The sequence below is a fragment of the Protopterus annectens genome, chromosome 2.part2 (genome assembly GCF_019279795.1).
Source record: "Protopterus annectens isolate FY-2018-M chromosome 2.part2, PAN1.0, whole genome shotgun sequence".
Taxonomy (NCBI): domain Eukaryota; kingdom Metazoa; phylum Chordata; order Ceratodontiformes; family Protopteridae; genus Protopterus; species Protopterus annectens.
Genome location: NC_056730.1, coordinates 686,041,628 through 686,063,397, shown reverse-complemented (window position 1 = coordinate 686,063,397; position 21,770 = coordinate 686,041,628). Strand labels below are relative to the sequence as shown.

The window sequence follows — 21,770 nt, the reverse complement described above, 5'->3', positions numbered from 1 at the left end:
TCCCGGGCTGCATCCTACATGAACTCCAAGAAGAGCTAAACCCAAACATAAAACTACTGTTCAGTCTTAGCCTTACTACAGGATATGTGCCCAAAGAGTGGCGTAAAGCAACAGTGGTCCCTCTCCACAAAGGTGGTGCCTCAATGGATCCTGGAAACTATAGGCCCATAAGCCTGACTAGCTTGGTCTGCAAAGCTATGGAAAGGATCATCATGGACTTCATAAATAAAGATATTGGGGACCTATAGACACTGGATCCTACCGAGTTTGGCTTTGTTAAGGGCAGATCCTGCCTCTTAAACCTGGTTGATTTCTTTAAAACAGTCACCAAGGCCATTGACGAGGGGAAGGTGGTCCACACAGCCTGCCTGGACCTCGCAAAAGCCTTCGATACAATACCCCACTCGGGCATTATTGATAAGCTCACTAGCTTAAATATAAACCCCTATGTCACTAGATGGGTTGCAAACTGGCTCAAGGACAGAACCCACATGGTTAGAATTGCTGGAGCCATGTCAGACTCCAAACCAGTTACAAGTGGCATCCCACAAGGCTCAGTCCTGGGACCTCTCTTGTTCGGTATATATTTCTCGGCGGTACAGGCCAACACAGAAGGACTGTGGCTGTCCAAGTTCGCAGATGACTGCAAACTGGGCGCCATAATCAACTCTCCAGCCGACACAAGCATCCTCCAAAAGGGCCTCATAGAAACAGACAACTGGTGCCAGAGCCATGGCCTCAAGCTAAATGCTAAAAAGTGTATAGTCATCCCCTTTGGCAAAAACAAAGTGCCCACAAATTACCACATAGGTGGTAATCCATTAAGTACAGAAGAAGTCATTAGGGACCTGGGGACCCATGTTGATAGCAATCGCTCTTTTGACAGCCACGTGGCCAAAGTGGTTAGAAAAACCTTTTATATAGCCCACCTAATCATGAAGGGATTCACATCTAGATCAGGGGAGGTCATCGTGCCTCTTTACTCATCCCTCATCAGGCCCATAATTGAGTACAATGCCCCTTTTGGGATGTACCTTACCAGGCACCTGCAGCAACTGGAAAGACCCCAAAAGTACCTCACCAAGAGGATCAAAGGGCTCAAACAGATGCCATATGCTGCCCGGTTAAAGAAACTCCAGCTCTACTCAGTGGCATACCGCCTGCTCAGAGGCGATCTGTGCCTGACGTATAAAGCCATGTCCAACCCGGAATTAATGGACATGCTGCACCTCAGAAAATCCAAATCCCATCGAGCTATGAGCTTGAGAGACTTGAACCTCAGCACTGAAATAAATAGGACATGCTGGAGGGACAGATTCATAACCCAGAGGCTCCCTTCACTCTGGAATAAAATCCCAGTCCAGGTTAGACAGAGTCCCACATTGACTCTCTTCAAGAGGAATCTTGATGGGTGGATGGGAGATTGTAGGTTTTCCCCGGCTATCAGTTCTGTGTCACTGTTAGACAGAAGCACAGTATACTAACCTCAAAAAAAGGCATAGCAAAATTAATTTAAAATGGGTGGTGAAAGCCAAACACACTCTGGCTAGGCTTATAAATGCCCTAGGGCAGATAGCCTAGTATGAACCTATGAACCTATGAACCAGAGGGTTCTATTTGTGGTCAGTCTTGGACATCTTGGTGAACTCACTGACTCATCCCCAGAAGTAGTTGTACTAGTGATTCAGTCCATATCAATGTGCATGGGAAAGGCCCAGTCTCTGGACCTCAGAAGAGCTATAGAGGCTGTATACCTCCAGAATGTCGGGTTGTTCCCTTGTATTCCTGGTGCTGAAGGGGGTGGTTATACACTCTAAAGCCTCATGCCATTGTTCTGATACTGTAACTTGATGGTGTCACTACGTATGATGGACACCTTTTACCACATTAATAATTTGGGTTAATTCAGAAGATTCCGCTGATTCAACCAGGATGGTCATCTCTTCTAGTACAAAATTTTGCCACTTGAGCTTTCTTCAGTAATCATGGGCTTTGCAAAACTGTTAATCACAGTGGCTAAAACCATGGACAAGAAGAATCCTCATGCATTCCCTTACTTGTATAACTGTCTCTAGGCTTCCCATGGCTTAGTGGTATATCACATTGGCTGTGGTATGCAGGGTCTTGGGTTTGAGCCTTGCAGAGGCTATTTATTATGGCCCCTGGTTGGCATAATGATTAAGGTGTTTACATTACAGACACAAGGTACACGGTTTGATTCTCACATGGGGTAAATGGCTAGGCTTAAAATGGCCTAAAAGGGCAGTTAGCCTACTACTAACCTATGAACCTATGTAATCTCTGGAAGAATCTTTCTAATCTACAATACCATGAATGCTCTATTTGATGTTATCAAAAACAGGAGAAAGACTTGTCTGATTCCAGATCAGAACATTGCCTTTAAAAGTTTACAGCTGAACATTTACTCTTTGATATCTGCCATTCATATCCGTTGAAAGGTCTGAAGAGATAATACCTTTGGTCAAAAAACTGGGGATACACAGCAGGCTTCAGGACTTTATTATTCTTTCTAGACCTGATAACTACCATGATTTTCATGTTGACATTTAAAAGCCTTAGAATTCAGATATTGCAGTCGTTTATAAGATGCTTGCTGTTTCTCCATCAATCACAGGCTTATAGATCACTCTCCTGGTGTGCAACATATCTGGTCCTAGATTCTGGTGATGGATGTTTTACTTAGGTGGCAAGCTTATACCACAATGAATTTGGCACTAATTCTGATAATGATTGTTTTACTTATGGGACCAGGAGCTAGCCTCATCTACTAGAAAGTGCAAGGCATGCAGTTTCACCAGTGAGAGCAGGATCTGCATCAACCAATTGTAGCTGGAAGCTGTCTTCTTGGCCTAAAGGCATTGGAGACAAAGCTGTTATGGTGCCTGTCTTGATCCATTTATACAACAGTCTGCCATATGATATATAAACAAGCAAGGAAGCACAACGCCATGTATCTTTTTAGGAAAGAAGGTATTCAACTTGCAGTGGCCTGTGACCTATATGTGGGGGTATAACTATCTTGGCTGTGATTACTCCAAGGGAATTGCTTACTAGATTGTCTCTGTTACTTCTCCTGGTTTTCCTTCATCTTTTTTTTTTTTTTTTTGAAGTCACTGTTTCTAAGATAATAATTAACAACAAGCATATATCAAACATTTCTTTTACATAATTCCTATGTTTTAGAGAAGCCTTCTGATTAATAAGGAACAGCACAGACTGAGTCCTGAATATTTTTCCGCCAAATGCACAATAAAAAGTTTCTGCAGAAGAGTCATGGCAGTCTTCTGTCATTTTTACCTCGAGTTGAATTAAGATTGTCATTATGGAAATTAAGGATACTATCTGTAAAGGCTGAGGGCATTCCAGTTCTACTCAGTTTGCCCCCCAAAAAGGCAAATGCTGTTTGCAAACCTCCTGCCTGAATTGCCAGATCCTCTCTTCCCATGTAACCTATTGATAACTCCTTTGTCGTGTCTTTGGTGCAGAATGGTCCCTGAGACTGCAGCACTTCTCTTCCTTGCCACTTGATACAGTCCAGAGTCTTGTACAGATGTGACAAGATAATTGTTTGTTTTTCTCCATATTGAGGTGTAGAGCATGGAAGTATTTGTCACACCTCTCAAACCGCCCATTTGCTGAGAAAAGCATTTGGAAAATCATGAGAACCTCATTTGAGTTTAGACTCACTAAGGATCGTCACAAGATTGAACCAAAGGACTCCAGAGTGGTATACAACATGTCCCATTTTAACACTGACTGTGCTGATGTATTAAATGGGGACTAGAGATTTGGTAATATGCCTGTCGTTGTAGGACTGAATGGCTGAAAATATCCTCTTTGATGAAGATCAAAAACAAAGTCATGGATGCTTAACTTGTGGGAAAATTGTTCATTGGGTAGTTTGCTCACAAAATGGTTGATGAGTAACTGAAGTAAAATCATGACCACTACTCCATGTAGGTCCTCTTCTGACCTGTATTTATACTTGTACACCCTCCCCTGTTAGACATGGCAAAGCCCAAAAGAGAAAGAGACCTCTGTGGCATCGTAAGAAGACCCCAAAGCATTTAATAACTTTAATCCCCTTGGAGCTATCAAGAAAGCATATGATGATAACTACCTGTAGCCCTACCACAATCCTTCCTGTGATCCTGGACAGCCTATTAATGGAACAGTTCTCTGAGGTTGTCCTATTTATATAACTATAATTACAGTTTCAGTGAGCCTATATTTGGTCAGCTCAGATCACGATGTAGTGCTCATATGTCTTAGCCCAGAAAGAGTTCCACTGTTAAAGGAATAATTTTCAGAGGAAATCATGGGAAGACAAAGATTATACTGCTCAAAGAGGCTTTAGAAGCTGTCCATTTTGAACAATGGATGAAAATCTGTTATCAGTACCAAAATGTGATTGTGAGTTTTGTTATTCTATACTATAGCAACTTTAATCAGCATATCCAAAAACACCTGTTACCTGATTGTCACCTTCCAGGTAATTATGCCCTTACTTCCAGTGATGGTGTTAGTAGACATGATGATATGTTTTGGCATATTAGTATCTGGGGTGCACATGGAAGACACCCCTACTTTGTTGTATGTGTGTATCACTTTCAGTATGAATTGTTGCCTTCTGGACTTTCCACAGCACAGAATCTTCATGATGATGCTGGCCATCATTCATGAAGCTTTACAAGAGCTGCAGCATCTGGTGTTCTACTGTTTGATGACTGATGTCTCACTGCGCATCCAGGGACTCAGGGAAGGTAACTATTCACTGGGTACTTCAGTAGATACAATCTGTACCAATCAGAATAAATTAGATGAAATCCCCTGTAATCTCTTTTCACAGGAAATTATTCATTAAGTAAATCTAGTTACTCTCCAATATTAGTCATTTATTATTGGGTAAGGATCTGGAGGCCGTTACTTTGATCATCTGGATGAGGGGCATAGACTGTCCTGCACCTTCTGGGTTTGACAGATGTTACAGTCTTCCTTGAAGCACTTACCCAACAAATTATTGGAATCATTGGTTGCAACAGACTGTGAGGTACGAATGTCTTTAAAGTCATCATTTGCTGACAAAGCTTTTGTTAGTGTCAGACACTAGGGCCTAGAGTGATGGAGTATCATTGTGCTGCTTCTGATGGGTACCAACCTTCTGCAGCTTGGCCTCTTACACACCCAAATTGTAGATCCATCTTTTACAGTTTAGAATGCTCACCTGTAGTCCCATATGGTACAGAGAACGTGTTTCTCTCTGGAGAGGGTGCTTCACATCATCAGCATGTCATATGTCACAGCTGCATTTCTGCCCTGAAAACCTTGGAGAAACTGGCACTTCCAATACCTCTCCTCATTTGGTCGGGAAACTAGTATGTTCCAAGGCCTCTCATCATCTGTTTGAGAACCAGTTTGTTCTGTGGTACTTGTGGGGTACATGCTTGTATCCCCTCTGCACAGAACTGTGTTCTTTTAGCATTAGGCTTTAGACTATGGCATCCTCCTCTTAGCAACTTGCATCTCCTGAGCTATGAATAAGCTGTCAAATCTATATGTCAGATTTCCAGTCCTTTTTCTTGACCACTATATTCAGATGACAGGCTGCTTAGAAGTATCCAGAAATGGAATATTATGAAGATAGCCTGTTTTACACATGTAAGAACTCAGTCCTTCCATTCTTCTGCTTGATTCTATGGGGCAGAGGTGATGCAGCAGTGGACATGATCACTCTACTGTGATGCAGGAAGCTTCTGTAGGTATTCCTGTTGCTAGCAATACATCTCAGAGAACTCTAGAAGGAAAAAACAAAACTATTTCTCCTTGCCCTTTGGTGAATAGGAAAGGCATGGCTTCAGGCTGTGACTTTTGAGTAGTACAGAAGAATCTCATAGCTCTAGCTATGGATGTTCCCACATAGCTGGGGGAGACAACTGGTTAGGACCATCATTCTGTCTTACTTGCAAATGAAAGGTCTCAGAGGTTCAGAACTGACTTAGATAGTCAGGAAGCCTTTTATTCTCTACTCCTGTGACTCAAAATGGAAAAGGCTTGAGTTTGGATACAATAATACCCTGCACTTCTCTGGTTCCTTAATCTGCAGGTGCTTCTGCTTTATCTCAGTAACCTGCGTGGTATATGTTTTAGTTATTATATAGTTAAGATGCATGTTTCATCTATCTCTTTCCATTGCTATTACCTTCAGTTGAAACCTTGCAGGGAGGAAGAACTGTGGTTTAACAGTGGCTGGTCAAGTAGTATTTTAAAGGAGTGCCAGATATCAGTTCTCCAGTATGACATTCTGCATCACTTTCTTTGAATAAGAAGTAAGGTGATCTTCTTCTTTATCCTACAACAAGGAGTGCTGTAGCTCCATCCTCCATTGAGTAACCAGTCTCCTTTGTGGACTTGAACTTCATAGTAGACAGGTTTGCCCACCTAGCATTCGAGTCAGATAGTTGAGCTGCAGTGAATTATTGGTGGCCATTATCTCTTTGCATGCATTTTGGGCCTTCAGGACCTGTACTACAGGAAGCCATATCTAACCTTTCACAGGGATATTGTATCCCTCAGGAATTACGCATGACTCCTCTCAAACATGGTAATAAAGCTTTCCCTGAACCAGTCCATCCATTTTCCTCTCTTCTTTGTGGTGGCAAAAAGGAGGGATAAAATACCACTGACACTCTGGATTTTCCATGCATTTTTGTGATGATTTGTCAAAGGACAAAAACTCAGATGTATGAAATGGTTTCACTAAGTATCACATTTGATAAACCAAAAAAGAAACATTTTTTTGCAGGGGTGAAGCTGCTGTGCATTTCCAGTGTGGGGAAACCCTGGCAAACTCCTAATTTATATATTCTAACTCCACAATCACATAACACTGAAGAAAAGGCAAATTTAGTTTGGCTGAATTCTTTTTTTATTCAGAGTAACACCTTGTGAATTTCTAATTCTGAGAAGTCACACTTGCAGGGTTGTCATACTCCAATTCACTGGCAATTCAGTTGTTACCTTAATCAAGTGCTTGCATTTAGAGAGATGACTGGATTTCCATTTTCTTTTCTACAGGAATAGATAGCATTGCACTTTTCAAGCAATCATTTTCCAAGTGGATTTCCAAGCTGTATTGTTTTTTGCTATCAGTCATCCAACTACCAGCAGGTAAATAATGTGTCCAAGCCCCACTACATAAGAGGCGTGGTTACCACCATTACTTAGGTTCATAAGTTCATACTAGGCTATCTGCCCTGGGGCAATTATAAGCCTAGCCCAATTCTGTATGGCTTACGCCACCCCTTGATTTGAGTATACTGTGCCCTTTTTAAGGTTTAGTTTACTGTGCCTCTGTCTAATAGTGACACGGGAGTAATTCCTGGGACAAACCTACGATCCCCCATCCACCTATCGTGATTCTTCTTGAAGAGATTCAGTGAGGTGCTCTGCCTCACATGAACTGGAATTCTATTCCAGAGCGAAGGGAGCCTCTGGGTTATGAACCTGTCCCTCCAGCAAGTTCTATTTATTTCTGTGCTGAGGTTCAAGTCCCTCGAGCGTGTGGCTCTAAGGGATTTAGATTTACTGAGGTGGGGCATGTCCATTAATTCTGGATTTGACATAGCTTTGTATGTCAGGCATAGATCGCCTCGAAGTAGGCGGTATTCAACTGAGTAGAGCTGGAGTTTTTTTAACCGAGCAGCATATGGCATCTGTTTGAGACCCTTGATCCTCTTGGTGAGATACTTTTGGGGTCTTTCTAATTGCTGCAGGTGCCGGGTAAGGTACATCCCAAAAGGGGCATTGTATTCTATGATGGGCCTGATGAGGGATGAATAAAGGGGCACAATTACCTCTCTTGATCTAGATGTGAAACCCTTCGTGATGAGGTGGGCTATGTAGAAGGTCTTTCTAACCACTTTGGCAATGTGGTTTTCAAAGGAGAGATTGCTATCAACTTGGGTCCCCAGGTCCCTAATAACTTTCTCTGTACTTAATGGGTTTCCGCCTATGTGGTAATTTGTGGGCACATTGTTTTTGCCAAAGGGTATGACTATACATTTTTTGGCATTTAGCTTTAAACCATGGCACTGGCACCAGTTATCTGTCTCTGTGAGACCTTTTTGAAGGATGTTTGTGTCAGCTGGAGAGTTGATTATGGCACCCAGTTCGCAGTTGTCTGCGAACTTGGTGAGCCATAGTCCTCCCACGTTTGCCTGTACCTCGGAAAAGTATATACCGAACAAGAGTGGTCCCAGGACAGAACCCTGTGGGATGCCACTTGTGACCGGTTTCGAGTCTGACATGGCTCCAGCAACTCTCACTCTGTGGGATCTGTCTTTGAGCCAGTTTGCGACCCATCTTGTGACATAGGGGTTTATATTTAAGCTGGATAGCTTATCTATGATGCCCGAGTGGGGTATTGTGTCAAATGCCTTTGCAAGGTCCAGATAGGCTGTGTGGACTACCTTCCCTTCATCTATGGCTTTGGTGACTGTTTCGAAGAAGTCAACCAGGTTCAAAAGACAGGATCTGCCCTTGAAAAAGACGAACTGGGTAGGATCTAGTGTCTGTAGGTCCCCAATGTCTTTGTTTATGAACTCCATGATGATCCTCTCCATAGCCTTGCAGACTAAGCTAGTCAAGCTGATGGGGAGATAGTTTCCAGGGTCCGTAGAGGCTCCACCTTTGTGGAGTGGGACCACTGTTGCTGTATGCCATTCTGTGGGCACATATCCTCTAGTGAGGCTGAGATTGTATAGCTGTTTCATTTGAGGGATTAGTTCCTCTTGGAGTTCATGTAGGACGCAACCTGGGATACCATCTGGTCCCATGGAAGCAGTGTTTTTTGCTTTGGAGAGGGCAGCCTTCACCTGAGCATCTGAGATGTTTGGGAGGCAGCCCTCTGCCGGGATAGATACTTGCTCTTTTGGGGGGGGGTGGAGAAGTTTGCACTGAACCTGCCTGCCAGGATATTGGCGATGTCTGTGGGTTCAGTGTATTTTTTGTCGTTTAGAATCAACTCAGAACAAGTCTGGGAGTTGCATCCCAGGTTTCTAACATAACTGAAAAAAGCCTTATGATTGTCTTTGGTGTCCTGTGCAATTTTTCTCTCCAAGCTGGCCTTGGAGGATTTTATGAGGGATCGTAATTTTTTGCTAGTACTGATCAGAGATGCCTTCCCTATTAGGGATTTTGCTCTATCTTGTAGTAGCTTCCTCCTTCTGTTGTACAGTTTATTTATGGCAGGGGTCCACCAGACTGGACGCCTGCCTTTGGATGATTGGGTCTTGGTTTTGTTTGGGATAGCATGATCCATGCATTCCTGGAGATGTCCGTAGAATGCGTTTATATAGGATTCTGCAGTGTGGGCCGTAGTTTCCACTGGCCCTGGGACCTTGAAGGATTCCACTTTGGTTTTGAGAAGTGAGAAGTTCGCTTCTGAGAAGTTTTTCACTGTGGTTTTCTTGGCTGGGGGTGGGGTCGGGATGTGGACATCCAGTGAGATAAATTTATGGTCTCATCTTACCAATGAGGGATATACTTCTGGTGTGGAGCATAGAGTCCCCATGTTGGTAATGATCAGGTCTAGTATGTTGTCCCCTCTTGTGGGAGTGGTGACTAGTTATTCCATAGTATTTGAGTTTATAATTTCCAGGAACCTTTGGGCTAAGGTGCTGGGGCTTGAGTAGTGCTCCCAGTCAATGTTTGGGTAGTTGAAGTCACCCAATATAATGGTGTTCGGAGAGATCTTCATGTTCTCCAATGTTTTCAGGAAAGCCAAGTGGGATTCCTGACTTTGAGAGGGTGGTCTGTAGGATGCTATAAACTGAAAAAGCAGTCTTGCCCACTGTTAGGTGCACATGGATGGTCTCCGATACTTCGTGCAATGCCACTAACCTGGAGGTGTGGATATCCTTGATAAATATGGAAACTCCCCCTCCTTTTGTGGTTCGGTCCCGGTTTTGGGACTGAAAAGCATGATATGAGGTATAGCCTGGTAGTGCTCGGGTGCTCTCTGGAGCCTTGAACCAGGTTTCTGTCACTGCACAGATTTTGATGTTCTCCATACTGAAGAGAGCTTCAAGTGCGTGCATCTTGAGGTTAAGACTTCTGGCGTTTAGCAGCATTACTCTTAGTTTCTTGTTCCTTGTGTTGTCTATGGGGGTGGGTTTGACTTTTGAGCCTTGCCTAAAAAAGGCACTATGGGGGTGGCAAGAGCCTTTGCCAATATCCGAAAGCCCAGTGGTGACAGGTGCAAGCCATCCCTAGCGAAGCAATGTGGCTTGTCGAGCATGTCATCCCAGGCTGACAGACACTGGATCCCCTTTGAATGACACCAAAATTTTAGCCAATTGTTAAAATCGATCATTTTGTCTTTGTATTGTGGCATCATTCTAGGTGAGGGTAAGATGCTGCTCAAGGTAAGGGTCATACCAGCCTGGGCTACATGATGAGAGAGCTCCTCTATGTCTCTTTTCATGTAGTCCAGGGAGGTACATCTCAGGTCATTCACACCAGCATGTACAATGACTGAGTCATATTTGAATTTGCTTTGGAGTGACCTGAGTGCTTGCATTATGTGGTGGATCCTAGCACCCAACAGGCAGCTCACCGTGACCTTCTCTTTGTTCAGCCTGGTGAGCGGGACATCAGTGTGTCTGACAATAGAGTCACCTATTACAAGAGTATCAAGTGTGTTGTTCAGCCTTAAGGGCTGTGGCTGCTTGGCAAACTGACTTTGTGGGTTATGTGTTGCGTATGTTTTGTTTTGAGGTAGCGTTTGCTTGGATGTCTGCTTTGGAGGTCTCTGTTCCTTAGGTAGATTTTTATTTAGAGCCTCCGAGTATGTTTTTGTGTATTTATGTGTTTGGTTCGCTGATGTGGTGGGACTATGTGATACTGGAATTGTGTTGTGTGAGCTTACCTTCTCCTCCTGACTGGTTACACCAGTTTTGAGATGAGATAGCTCAGCCTCCAGTTTGGCTAAATAGTTGCATCTCTCACATATATTTGAACCTGTTTGGAGGAGGAGAGGGTTGCCCGTGTACATGAGACAGTTGTAACATTGCCTCAAAATTCCCAGATTCACCAGCTGGACTGGAGACGAAACCATTGACTGACCTTTGGACATGCTAGAGTAATATAGGGAAACTGAATTTAAGATGGACCAATAGAGGACAGGGTAATCGTAGAGAGTATAAGAGTAAGTAGTGCTTAAGGTTTAATAGTGCTAACTTGTAGGATTACTTAATTGGACCAGTGAAGGGCCTTAGAATGAGAATATGGTGTTTAAATTGAGAGATAGAGCAGTTCTAAGGGAAAAAGTGAAGAGCAGACTTTGTGGAGCCAGGAATAGTTTAAACCCAATTAGGCGGTGCTGCCCGCTGTTGCGCTATGCACAAAACCACGCAAAACCGCGCAAAAGAGGGTTTTAAGAGAGGAAGATGAAGGAGTTTTGGAATTGACCCAAAATGGCCAATAAAACTACAGTTTCAAGTCAGTAACCACTCTCACAGGGGCAGGCAGGCTGCTCAATGTTTTTCACTGCCACTGATCAACAGAGAGACTTCCCTTTAGCCCAAGCAAAAAATGGCCTCACAGAAACTTACAAACAGTTCAAGAACAGCAAGCCTGTAACTGAACTTGGTTCAAGAATGTCTCTGTTGCAGATGTGTGTTATAACCAGTTGATCCACTGTAGCAACATTAATGTCTCAATTGTGTCTTGAAGACATAGGCATTTGGGCTTTCATTTCTCTAAGGTTCAACCATCTGAACACTGGTCTAATGTGATCTTTCCCATTTCCTTGAACCATGGTAGTATTGCCTGGAATTCAACTGAACCATTTACCTTTCAAATCCTGAATAACAGATATAATCAAAACATTTTTACTATAATAATTGATCCACTAAACAATCCTCCTCGATCTGTCATGAATGTCATCCCCCACCCACTTGGGGATGACTGGTTTATCTCTCAGCTGCTGTTTTTGAAATTCTCTGTAAGTTCAATAAGTGTATATAGTAATATGTGTTTAATAATGTGATGTCAAACTTGTATTTATTTTTCTTCATTTACCTGACACAGCCCAATAGCTGCACTAGATCAGGTTGACATATTCTGTATAAGTGCCCTTAATTACCATTGAGTTAAATCATGATGCATTGGGCAGGTGTACTGGTGTCTCTGAGAACAAGAATTTGCTAAAAAATACCAGATTCTGACTACCAGAAAAGTAATACCCAACCAAGAACTTATCAGGCAGTGGACTGTTATAAATCTACTGATACAGTGAAATTGTATCTCCTGTTTATCTTCTCTGTTACCGACTCTTGTTTTGTGGCATCTGCCTATGTTTATTGTTGACAGTGCCTTAATATGAAGTGAATCACTTTATTTGAGATGATGTCCCATTTACTGAAAAAAAAACAGTTGTTTAAACTTTATTGTTCGCACATTGTCGTTTTTTTATTTATTGCTCATAGCATTACATATATGCATCAATGTGCTGTAAAAATCCTGCACTGAATGGAAGTGCTGTGATGAAGAGAGTGCACTTTAATAATTTTACTGTTTTTTTTTTGTAATAAAGTTGAGTATTTTAACATCGCTTTCTGTTTTTCAGTTCATCTTCTGTCTGATACAATTCAAGGTGTTACTGCAACAACCACAGGTGTACAATATCAGCAGTCCTGGCTCTGTATTATGTAAGTACAGAAAAGTTACTTTGATGCAGCAACAGTAATGTATGTGGGGGTGACTGTAACTGTAGATTAAGGTTGTAAAATCCTTTTGCTTGCGGCATGACCTGAACATTACTTTGAGATGACCTATAACTTGATCTTTGAACTGCACCAAGTAAACCAATGAGGACTGAATGGGATGGATTTCTGTTTTGGTGACTGTTAACTTTAAACCTCTGCTATCAATGTAAATTGGGAAAATGTCCCCAGAAGATGCACAGATGACTGTAATGAATCTTCACTGACTCATATGAATATAATCATCTCCCGCACAAAGTAGCTGTTACTTTAGCCACAAAACTAACCAGGATCTATAAGAAGAATCCAACTTTAAGCATAATAAGTCTAATTCTGAAGATTACTATAACCTTATCTGCATCATTAACAGATAAAGCTATTTGGTATTAAGGCTGGGAGTCAGAGTTTACTATGAGTCTAAGTAATAAATTATACTTAGGGATATGTGTTTCAACTGTAAATATGTAACCCGCTGCCCTAAGCATGGCCCACAACATTATAAGGTTCGGGTTAAGGATAACATGGAATCTGAAGGTAGTTTTAGTATTTTAATATTAGGATACAGTGTTAAGTGAAGGTGCATGCTTTTCTCATGCATCTGATCTACATTTTAAGGCTCAATTATGCTTCAATTTATATTTACACTTCTGATTATGTTTGGGGTTTCAAGTTATCATGAACTCTAATTGCAGTGCTAATACCAAGAAGGCACCATAAGTGAATAAAACAAATATCCCTCCGCTCAACAGTCTAATCCTAGAATCAGATTTACATTTCTCTCTAATAACTATAGGATGTTACTAGGATATTGGCCCTGAGGCCCTTATAAGCCTAGCCAAGAATTTAGCCCATGTTTAGACAAGTCAGCACACAAAGCCTCTGTCCAGCAGGCACAAAGGTGGAATCCCAGGGGTGTGTTTTCTGTTTCCCATCCAATTATCCAGGTTGTGCTTAAAAAGGGATAATGAGGTGCTCTGCTTGACATGGAGAGGGAGTCTATTCCACAGATGGGGAAGTCTCTGGTGCACAAATCTGTCCCACCAGCAAGTCCTATTGATATCACAGACTAGGTTGAGTTCCCGCATATGGGTTTCTCGAGTGGAGCTTGACTTGCAGATATACAGCAGTCCCATCAAGGCGGGGCCTGAGATTGCTTTATATGCCAAACAGAGGTCATCCCTGAGTAGGCTGTATGAAACTGAGTAGAGTAAGAGGGCTTTTAGCCTATCAGTGTATGGTAGATGTTTGCCACCCTGGATTCTCCTTGTGAGGAACTTCTGTGGTCTTACCAGCTACTGCATGTCCTTTGGGAGGTACATGCCGAAGGGGGCGTTGTACTCAATAATTGGCCTTATCAGGGAATAATACAGGGATGTTATGACCTCTTTGTCCCTCCTCCATAATTCCATATGGTAACAGTTCCAGTAGCCAATAATCCATGCAAAGTGATGATTTATTGAGGGATCCTGCCAAGAAAACTACATATCTAAAGAAAATGTAATCTTTTAAATTTTAAGTTTTATTTCATGTACCATGTTTGTTTTCTTCTGTTATATATCTTCTTTGTAAACTATGAATTATTATACAAGTAGTGTCCATTAACATTCAAAAACAAGGACTGTGATTAGTCAGCCCAACCAGCATCCCTGTTTTAAATCGAGCATATACCAATGGGAAAAAGTCTGGTTGCCCCGACTTTCTTCCATCACTATATAACTTAAATATAACAAAATTAGAACTCTGTAAAAAACAACAAAAAAACAGAACTGGAGCACTATATTAAACTGTATAACTGTGCTGCTCGCTCCAGAGTCAGACTGCGTAGCAGATAACAGTGTAAAAATAAATCAATGTGCAAGTTAAAATAATTAAAACTTGAACATTACGAACCATAAGAGACAAAATACATTAGTTAAGCACTTTCATCAGAGATAATCAGGGACTTCATCAGAACTTGCACATCAATTTATTTTTACAGCTGTTTATCTGCTTTGTAGTCTGACTCTGGAGCTAGCAGTGTGGTTATAAAATTAGAAATCCAGACAGTCTGGAGGTATGAGAGAGACAGTATGAAGAAAATACTAGGAAATCAGGTACATTATTCAAAACTAAAGAAACATACCTGATTTTCATTGCATTTTCTCTATCCTATCTCTCTTGTGCCTCTTAAGTGCCCGGATTTCAACTTTTATTTAAAAACAAACAAAAAAAATGAACAATGTAGATCTTCCATTCTCCATTACTTCCATTGATGTACTGCATAAGCATGGGAAAGAAAGTCCCATACACATGCTCTGTACATCAAGAATGCTCTAGGATACCAGTGCGAAACACAGAAGAGCAGCATGCCACCCTTATACAAGGACATTATTTAAGAAAAGTAAGTTCTTAAATAATGTCATTGTATAATAGCAATAACCTATGTCTGGTGGTTAATGCTGGATTTACCCACGGTTAGCTTTGTTTGGTTACTCAGGCTTTGACCTTGTGACCAAAACATTCCAGCTATGCATAAATCTAGCATTGCTCACATGAGTTATTGCTATAATAATTTTATCTTGCTGGTCATAACCATAAATATGTGCTGAACAAAACTAGTGTATAGAGTGACACTGAACAGAAGAAATACAACTGTTAACAAACATATACATTCCTTAATTTAATTATGCACATTAAAATTCTAGAAATTGACCACACTACAATTAAATATTAAAAGAATGAAAAAAAGTTAATATGTTTGTATAGGATGTGTAGATGCTTATTTTAACTGTATTAAACATTTCATTGTTTTACTGTAAAAGATCCTTCTCCTGTTGTCATCCTCCAGTTTTAGGTGAGTAGATTGTTGTTCCTGTATCAGTCTATATGTGTGTGTGTGTGTGTGTGTGTGTGTGAATGGGTCTACCTGAAAAGGCTGAACGAGATGACATTCCCGAAACTTCATTTTCAAGAATGACTAGAATGCCGAAGGATTTTATAGGGAAATAACCAGGTAGGTAACCAGGGGAAATTGCCCTTTTTCCCCACTGTAGTGCAATCCCAGATTTGGTATATTTAGTTAGGGGGTGGGAGGGGCGCAGCACCCCACCTTGGTGAGTTTGAGGTTGTGTGGTGTATTTCATTGTTAGATAGTAGCCAATCAGATACTCGCCCTGCAAAATCCTTGGGAATTCCAGACATTTGTGAAAGTGAAGTTTCTGCGATGTTGTCTCATTCATCTCACCTTCGGGAATGTGGTCCTTTGTTCTTTTGAAGTAGACACGTGTAAGCATATATATATATATATATATATATATATATATATATATATATATATATGTATGTGTGTATGTATATATATATATATATATATATATATATATATATATATATGTGTGTGTGTGTGTGTGTGTGTGTGCATGTATATATATATATATATATGTCTATATATATGTATGTGTGTATGTATATATATATATATATATATATATATATATATGTGTGTGTGTGTGTGTGTGTGTGTGTGTGTATATATATATATATATATATATATATATATATGTATGTGTGTGTGTGTATATATATATATATATATATATATATATATATATATATATATATATATATCTACACACACACACACACACACACACACACACACACACACACACACACACACACGCATGAATGGTAAGTATGTGTGTATTTATTTATGGATTATACAGTTACTCGATAGAATATTGCAATATATCATTAACCTGGAGGGAGCTGCATTATTATATTATGTTTTTTAAAGCTGCTGCATCCTAACTCAAGAACATGATCAAGGATGGATTAAAGCTATATGTCCTAGCTAAAGAACCAGCCCTAGGATTCAGAAATATTACAGAAATGAGGAAGTCTTAACTCACTGCTCTTCCACTACACTTTTTTCTTAGTGGTGGCTGTAGCATGCAGAATGGTCTTGAGGTGGAAGCAGCATGCAAATGAGCAGTCTAAGGGAGTGGCTAATCCTAATTAGCAATGTGGTCTCCCATGCAAATTGCTTCAGCTCTGGATTAAGTTGGTAGATCAATTTAGATGAACCTGTACCTGAGTTATTTATTTTTCTTAGAGGAAAAAGTCAATGCTGCCTTTTGACAGTGTTCACCCATTCACTTTTAAGTAAGTAGTCATGGCTCATACAATTACTACAGGTAAGGACAACAAATGAGTGGGGGTTGTTTATTCTTTTGCGTCTATGTGTGCAGACATATAAGTGTCTCTCTATAGAGGCATGAATGATATGATGACTGTATGTATATATGTGTGTGTGTGGGTATGTGTTATAGCATGCATGGGGTGTGTGAGTGTTAGCATGTATTGTGAGACTTGTTTGTTACAATGTTACAATGATACATGATTCAAATCAGAGCCTGTTAAGACATTCAATAAATTCGCCTTCATGTAATCTATGAACAAAAATCGCCCACTAACTGGCCCAAACTTTCTTTAAACTGAGATGTTGTTTTGGGGCACCTAATTTTTATAGGTAAAGAATTCCACCAATTGCTAGCCCATAAATGAAAACGCTTTTGCTTTAAACTGAAGTACCAACTTTTAATATCAACCAAAATATTATTATTCCTCATATCCACAGAATATTTCAGTACTATAATGTTAAAAAGAAAAATGTTTAGGAATTACAATTAAATCCCTCCTAAATAATCTATATTTAATTGAAAATAGGGCAATGATTTCAACCGACTTTGATAGCTAATGCCCCTTAAACCTCTTACATGACAAGTAAAACATGTATCCTCTCACGACATTCAATTTGAGCCTTATTTATATATATATATATATATATATATATATATATATATATATATATATATATATATAGCCACAATATTTGAAAACAGATCGTATTAATGTTTAAAACAACAGTAAAACATTCTTATCCCTGCTTACTATCACACCGAACAGTTTATGCATCTACTAATTGTCTTTGATAATTGTGAATCAAAACTAAATCTTGTCTGAGTGAGAATTCCTAAATCTTTAATACTGTCATCACTCTTAATTTAAAAGTCATTCAAAATGTAAGGATAACATACATTAACATTATTCTTCAGAGAATGGATAGTACACCTCTTTTTCAGATTAAATTCCATTTCACTGATAGAACTCGTGGATACATGGACATGTCTGCATGTGTGGGATTGACTGTGTGCATGCTTGTGTGCATGTGCATGGGTGTACGTATGTTTATATGTCTGGATGTGTGTCTCAGTGTGTGTGTATATGCATAGGTTCATAAGCTCATAAGTGTTACAAGGATAATGACCGCAAGGGCCTTTTTAAGCCTAGCCATGCATCCCAAATGTTTGACAAGTTCTGGTACCCTTGATAAGTGTAAGCAGGGGCTTGGGAGATTAAACATTTACAAGTAGAGGCCTGGGAGATGAACCATTTACAGGTTGCCTGTGTCCATTAGAGACATAGGTGGCAAGCCAGGGATGAATTTCCTGCTCCTCAACCAATTGTCCAAGTTACACTTGAATTGGGTTAGGGAAGAACTCTGCTACACATGGATGGGGAGCCTGTTCCAGGAAAGGGTAGTCTCTGGGATACACACCTGTCTCGCCAGCAGGTCCTATTTATATCACAGGCAAGGTTTAAGTCTTTAGAATGTGTAATTCTGGTGCGGCTTGTTTTGCTGAAATGCAAGAGGTCTATCAGAGTGGGGTGTGGCAGTGCTTTATATGCCAGACATAGATTTCCCCTTAACAGCCTGTAGGAGACTGAATACAGGGATAGGGCCTTGAGGTGGTCTGCACAGGGCATTTTACTTACACTCTGTATTTTTTTTTGGTGAGGAACTTCTGTGGATGTTCCATTTGTTGGATATGTGTGGTTAGGTACATACTAAAGGGGGCACTGTACTCAATGATGCATCTGTTGCATGCCAAATACAATGTAACAATGACGTCATTGGACCTAGATTCCATACCTTTGTTAATAAGTTGGGCAACATGTAATGATTTCATCACTACTGTAGACGTGATGGTCAAAGGCTAGATTGCTGTATATGTGTGTCCCCAAGTCCCTGACTAATGCATCATCTCTAACTGGTGTTTTGTCAGTATGATACTTACCAGGGGGTGGATGACATCCCAAAGGATACTATTATGCATTTCTTGGCATTTACTTTCACTCCATGGCTCTGACACCAGTTGTGTGTCTGTGCCAGCCCTTCCTGGAGAACATTTGTGTCAGTGTGGGATTCAATGACAGCACCTAATTTGCAATCATCTGCAAATTTAGACAGCCTTGACTTCAGATAAGTAAATACCAAAAGTAAATGATCAAAGGAGTGATCCCTGATGGACTCCATATGTGTCTGGCTTCATTGTAGAGGTGGACTCCCCAGTTTTAACTTCCTGAATCTCTTGAGTTTGTTAACAATTCCCGAGTAGGGTATTGTGTCAAATGCCTTGGCTAGATCAAGGTAGGCAGTGTGAACAATTTTGCCCTCATCCATTGATTTGGTGACCTTGTCAGAGAAGTCCACTAGGTTAAATAAGCATGCCCTACACTTGATGGAACCAAACTGTGTTGGGTCCAGTGTCTAGAGGTTTGCTATGTCATTATTGATAATTTCTATGGTAATTCTTTCTGTGGCTATACACATAAAGCTACTGAGACTTATGGGTCTGTAGTTTCCAGGGTCTGTAGATGGCCTACCTTTGTGCAGAGGAATGACTGTTGCTGTTCCCCATTCATGAGGCACAAAGCCTGCTTGGATTATACAGTCAAATAGCAATTCCAGAAGGCCAGATAAGTCATGTTTCATGCTATTTAGAAGGCATCTTGGGTTGTTGTCTGGGCGCACTGATACAGTGTTCTTGGCCTTAGAGCAAGCATTAAGAACCTGCTCCCTAGTGATAGCAGAGGGAGTTATATTTGATAGTATTTCCTGAAGGAAGGTTGAGGGAGAGAGAGGGGTAATGTTGGAGCTGAATTTATTGGTCAGTAGGTTTCCAATATCTTCTGGTTCAGTATAAGTTGCTCCATTTACAATGAGGTCTGCACAAAATTGTGTATTGCTTTGAGATTGTGGACATAGCTAAAGAATTACTCATGGCTGTCCTTGGCCTGGGAGGCCAAATTAAACTCAAATTTGGCATTAATAAACTTTATTTGTCATCTGATTTGCTTGTTTGCATTCCTATCATGTCATTGAACATTTAGATAGTCAAACACTTAAACGTTGACACGTAAATGTTGAATGCTGAAAACCGCAAACAGCTAATCTGGAATTTGCCCTTTTACCCCAATGTAGAGCAATCTCAGAATTGATATATTTAGTTAGGGGGGTGGCCCACTTGGTTAGGGTCTCAAGGTTTTTTTCTTTTTTTGGCCAAGCAAATTTTTTCATGTGGAAAAAATTTGTGTAATTGGCCGTTTGCTGTTTTCAGCATTCAACATTTAGGTGTCGACGTTTAAGCATTCTACAGTGTAAATATTCACTGTTGTAATATAGACGCATTTGTTTAGTTTAATAAGAGTGCTTTTATCCTGCTGGAAGCTCCACCTCCTAATTTTTGCCATGATTTTCTTCCTCCTGTTATACAGCCTACTGATTTTGTGATTCCACCGTCTCGTTTTTTGAGTTAGTTCTGTACTTCTTCCTGTTGGGTACAACTGCCTCTGTGAAGCTGTTAACATGCTTGCATAGAGGTTCTGTGAACAGTTTTGCCTAGGTGGCAGTGTTCTCAGGGTTTATGGAGGCTTCAGATTTTGTCAGGTTATCACTTAATAACAGAAAGTTAACCTTAGAGTAGTTACTGAATATTCCAGGATTAGCTGGGTGTCCAGGTTTTATTTTTACTTCAGATTAGACCATTTTATGGTCTACCCTTACAAAAAAAGACTTTACACTGGGGGTGTGCAGCATTCTCCTATGTTAGTGAAGACCAGATCCAGTATGGTTGCACCCCTGGTTGGTGCATTGACACTCTGATCCAGGCGGTTTGTGTTTAGAAAATCCAGGAATCTTTGTGCCTGTGCATTTGGTGTACTCGTATAGGATTCCCAGTTAATAGTGGGGTAATTAAAGACACTCTTGTGTATGGTATTCTGTTAGATGGTGAGTGTTTCCAGTAAATTTAAATACATGGTATGGGTTTCCTGGGTCATGGAGGGGGATCAGTAGCTTGCAAGTAAGTGATATTGGATTTTGCCTATGGTGATTAGAACATGATGCAGCTCAAGTGCATTCTCCTGTTTGACCAGCCTTGACAAATATTTATTTTTGATGTAAATCAAGACTTCTCCACCTTTAGTGCCTGTCTGTGTAGTAGCTGGTCTAAATGTGTTGAAGGCTTTATAACCTTGCACTGTCTGTATGCTGCCTGTGGCTTTAAACCAATTCTCAGTGATTGCACAGATGTCAACATTCTTAAGGGTTAAGAGAGCTTTTAGGTAGTGGAGTTTTTGTTTAGATTTATAGCATTTAGCATTTCAATTTTCTTGGTTGTGATTTGCTATGTTGGAAGTACTTTCAGTTTAGCATTGCCTAAAAAAGGTACTATAGGGGAAGACAATGCTTTAGGTAATATTTGAAAGCCTAGAGGGGAGAGGTGCAGACCATCCCTGGCAAAGCAGTGTGGTCTGCTGACCATCTCCTTCCATGCTGACAAATATTGCACCGCCTTAGAATGACACCAGAAACTAAGCCAATTATTAAAGTTATTCATCTTTTGGTAGTACTGTGGCATCATTATTGGAAAAGGTAAAATGCTGCTCAATGTTACGCTCATACCAGCCTGGGATACATATTCTGAGATCCATTGATGTCTGTCTTCATAGAGTCTAGGAAGTTACATCTCAGGTCATTTACACCCACATGGACTATGACTGCAGCATACTGGTACTTGTGGTCCAATGACCTGAGTGCATGCAAAATGTGGTGGATCCTAGCTCCTGATAAGCAAGTGACTGTGACTTTCTCCTTACTCA

General features: G+C 40.6%; 1 protein-coding gene across 3 annotated transcripts in view; it reads left to right on the top strand.

Moving 5' to 3' along the window:
* The window catches only part of SLC4A11 (solute carrier family 4 member 11), a 1,277,001-nt gene that overhangs the window by 726,613 nt on the left and 528,618 nt on the right, over positions 1 to 21,770 (top strand). For all 3 annotated transcript variants that reach the window (XM_044064085.1, XM_044064086.1, XM_044064087.1), the window contains exon 6: positions 12,650 to 12,731. In XM_044064085.1, the coding sequence (XP_043920020.1) occupies positions 12,650 to 12,731 (82 nt within the window). The remainder of the gene's footprint in view (positions 1 to 12,649; positions 12,732 to 21,770) is intronic.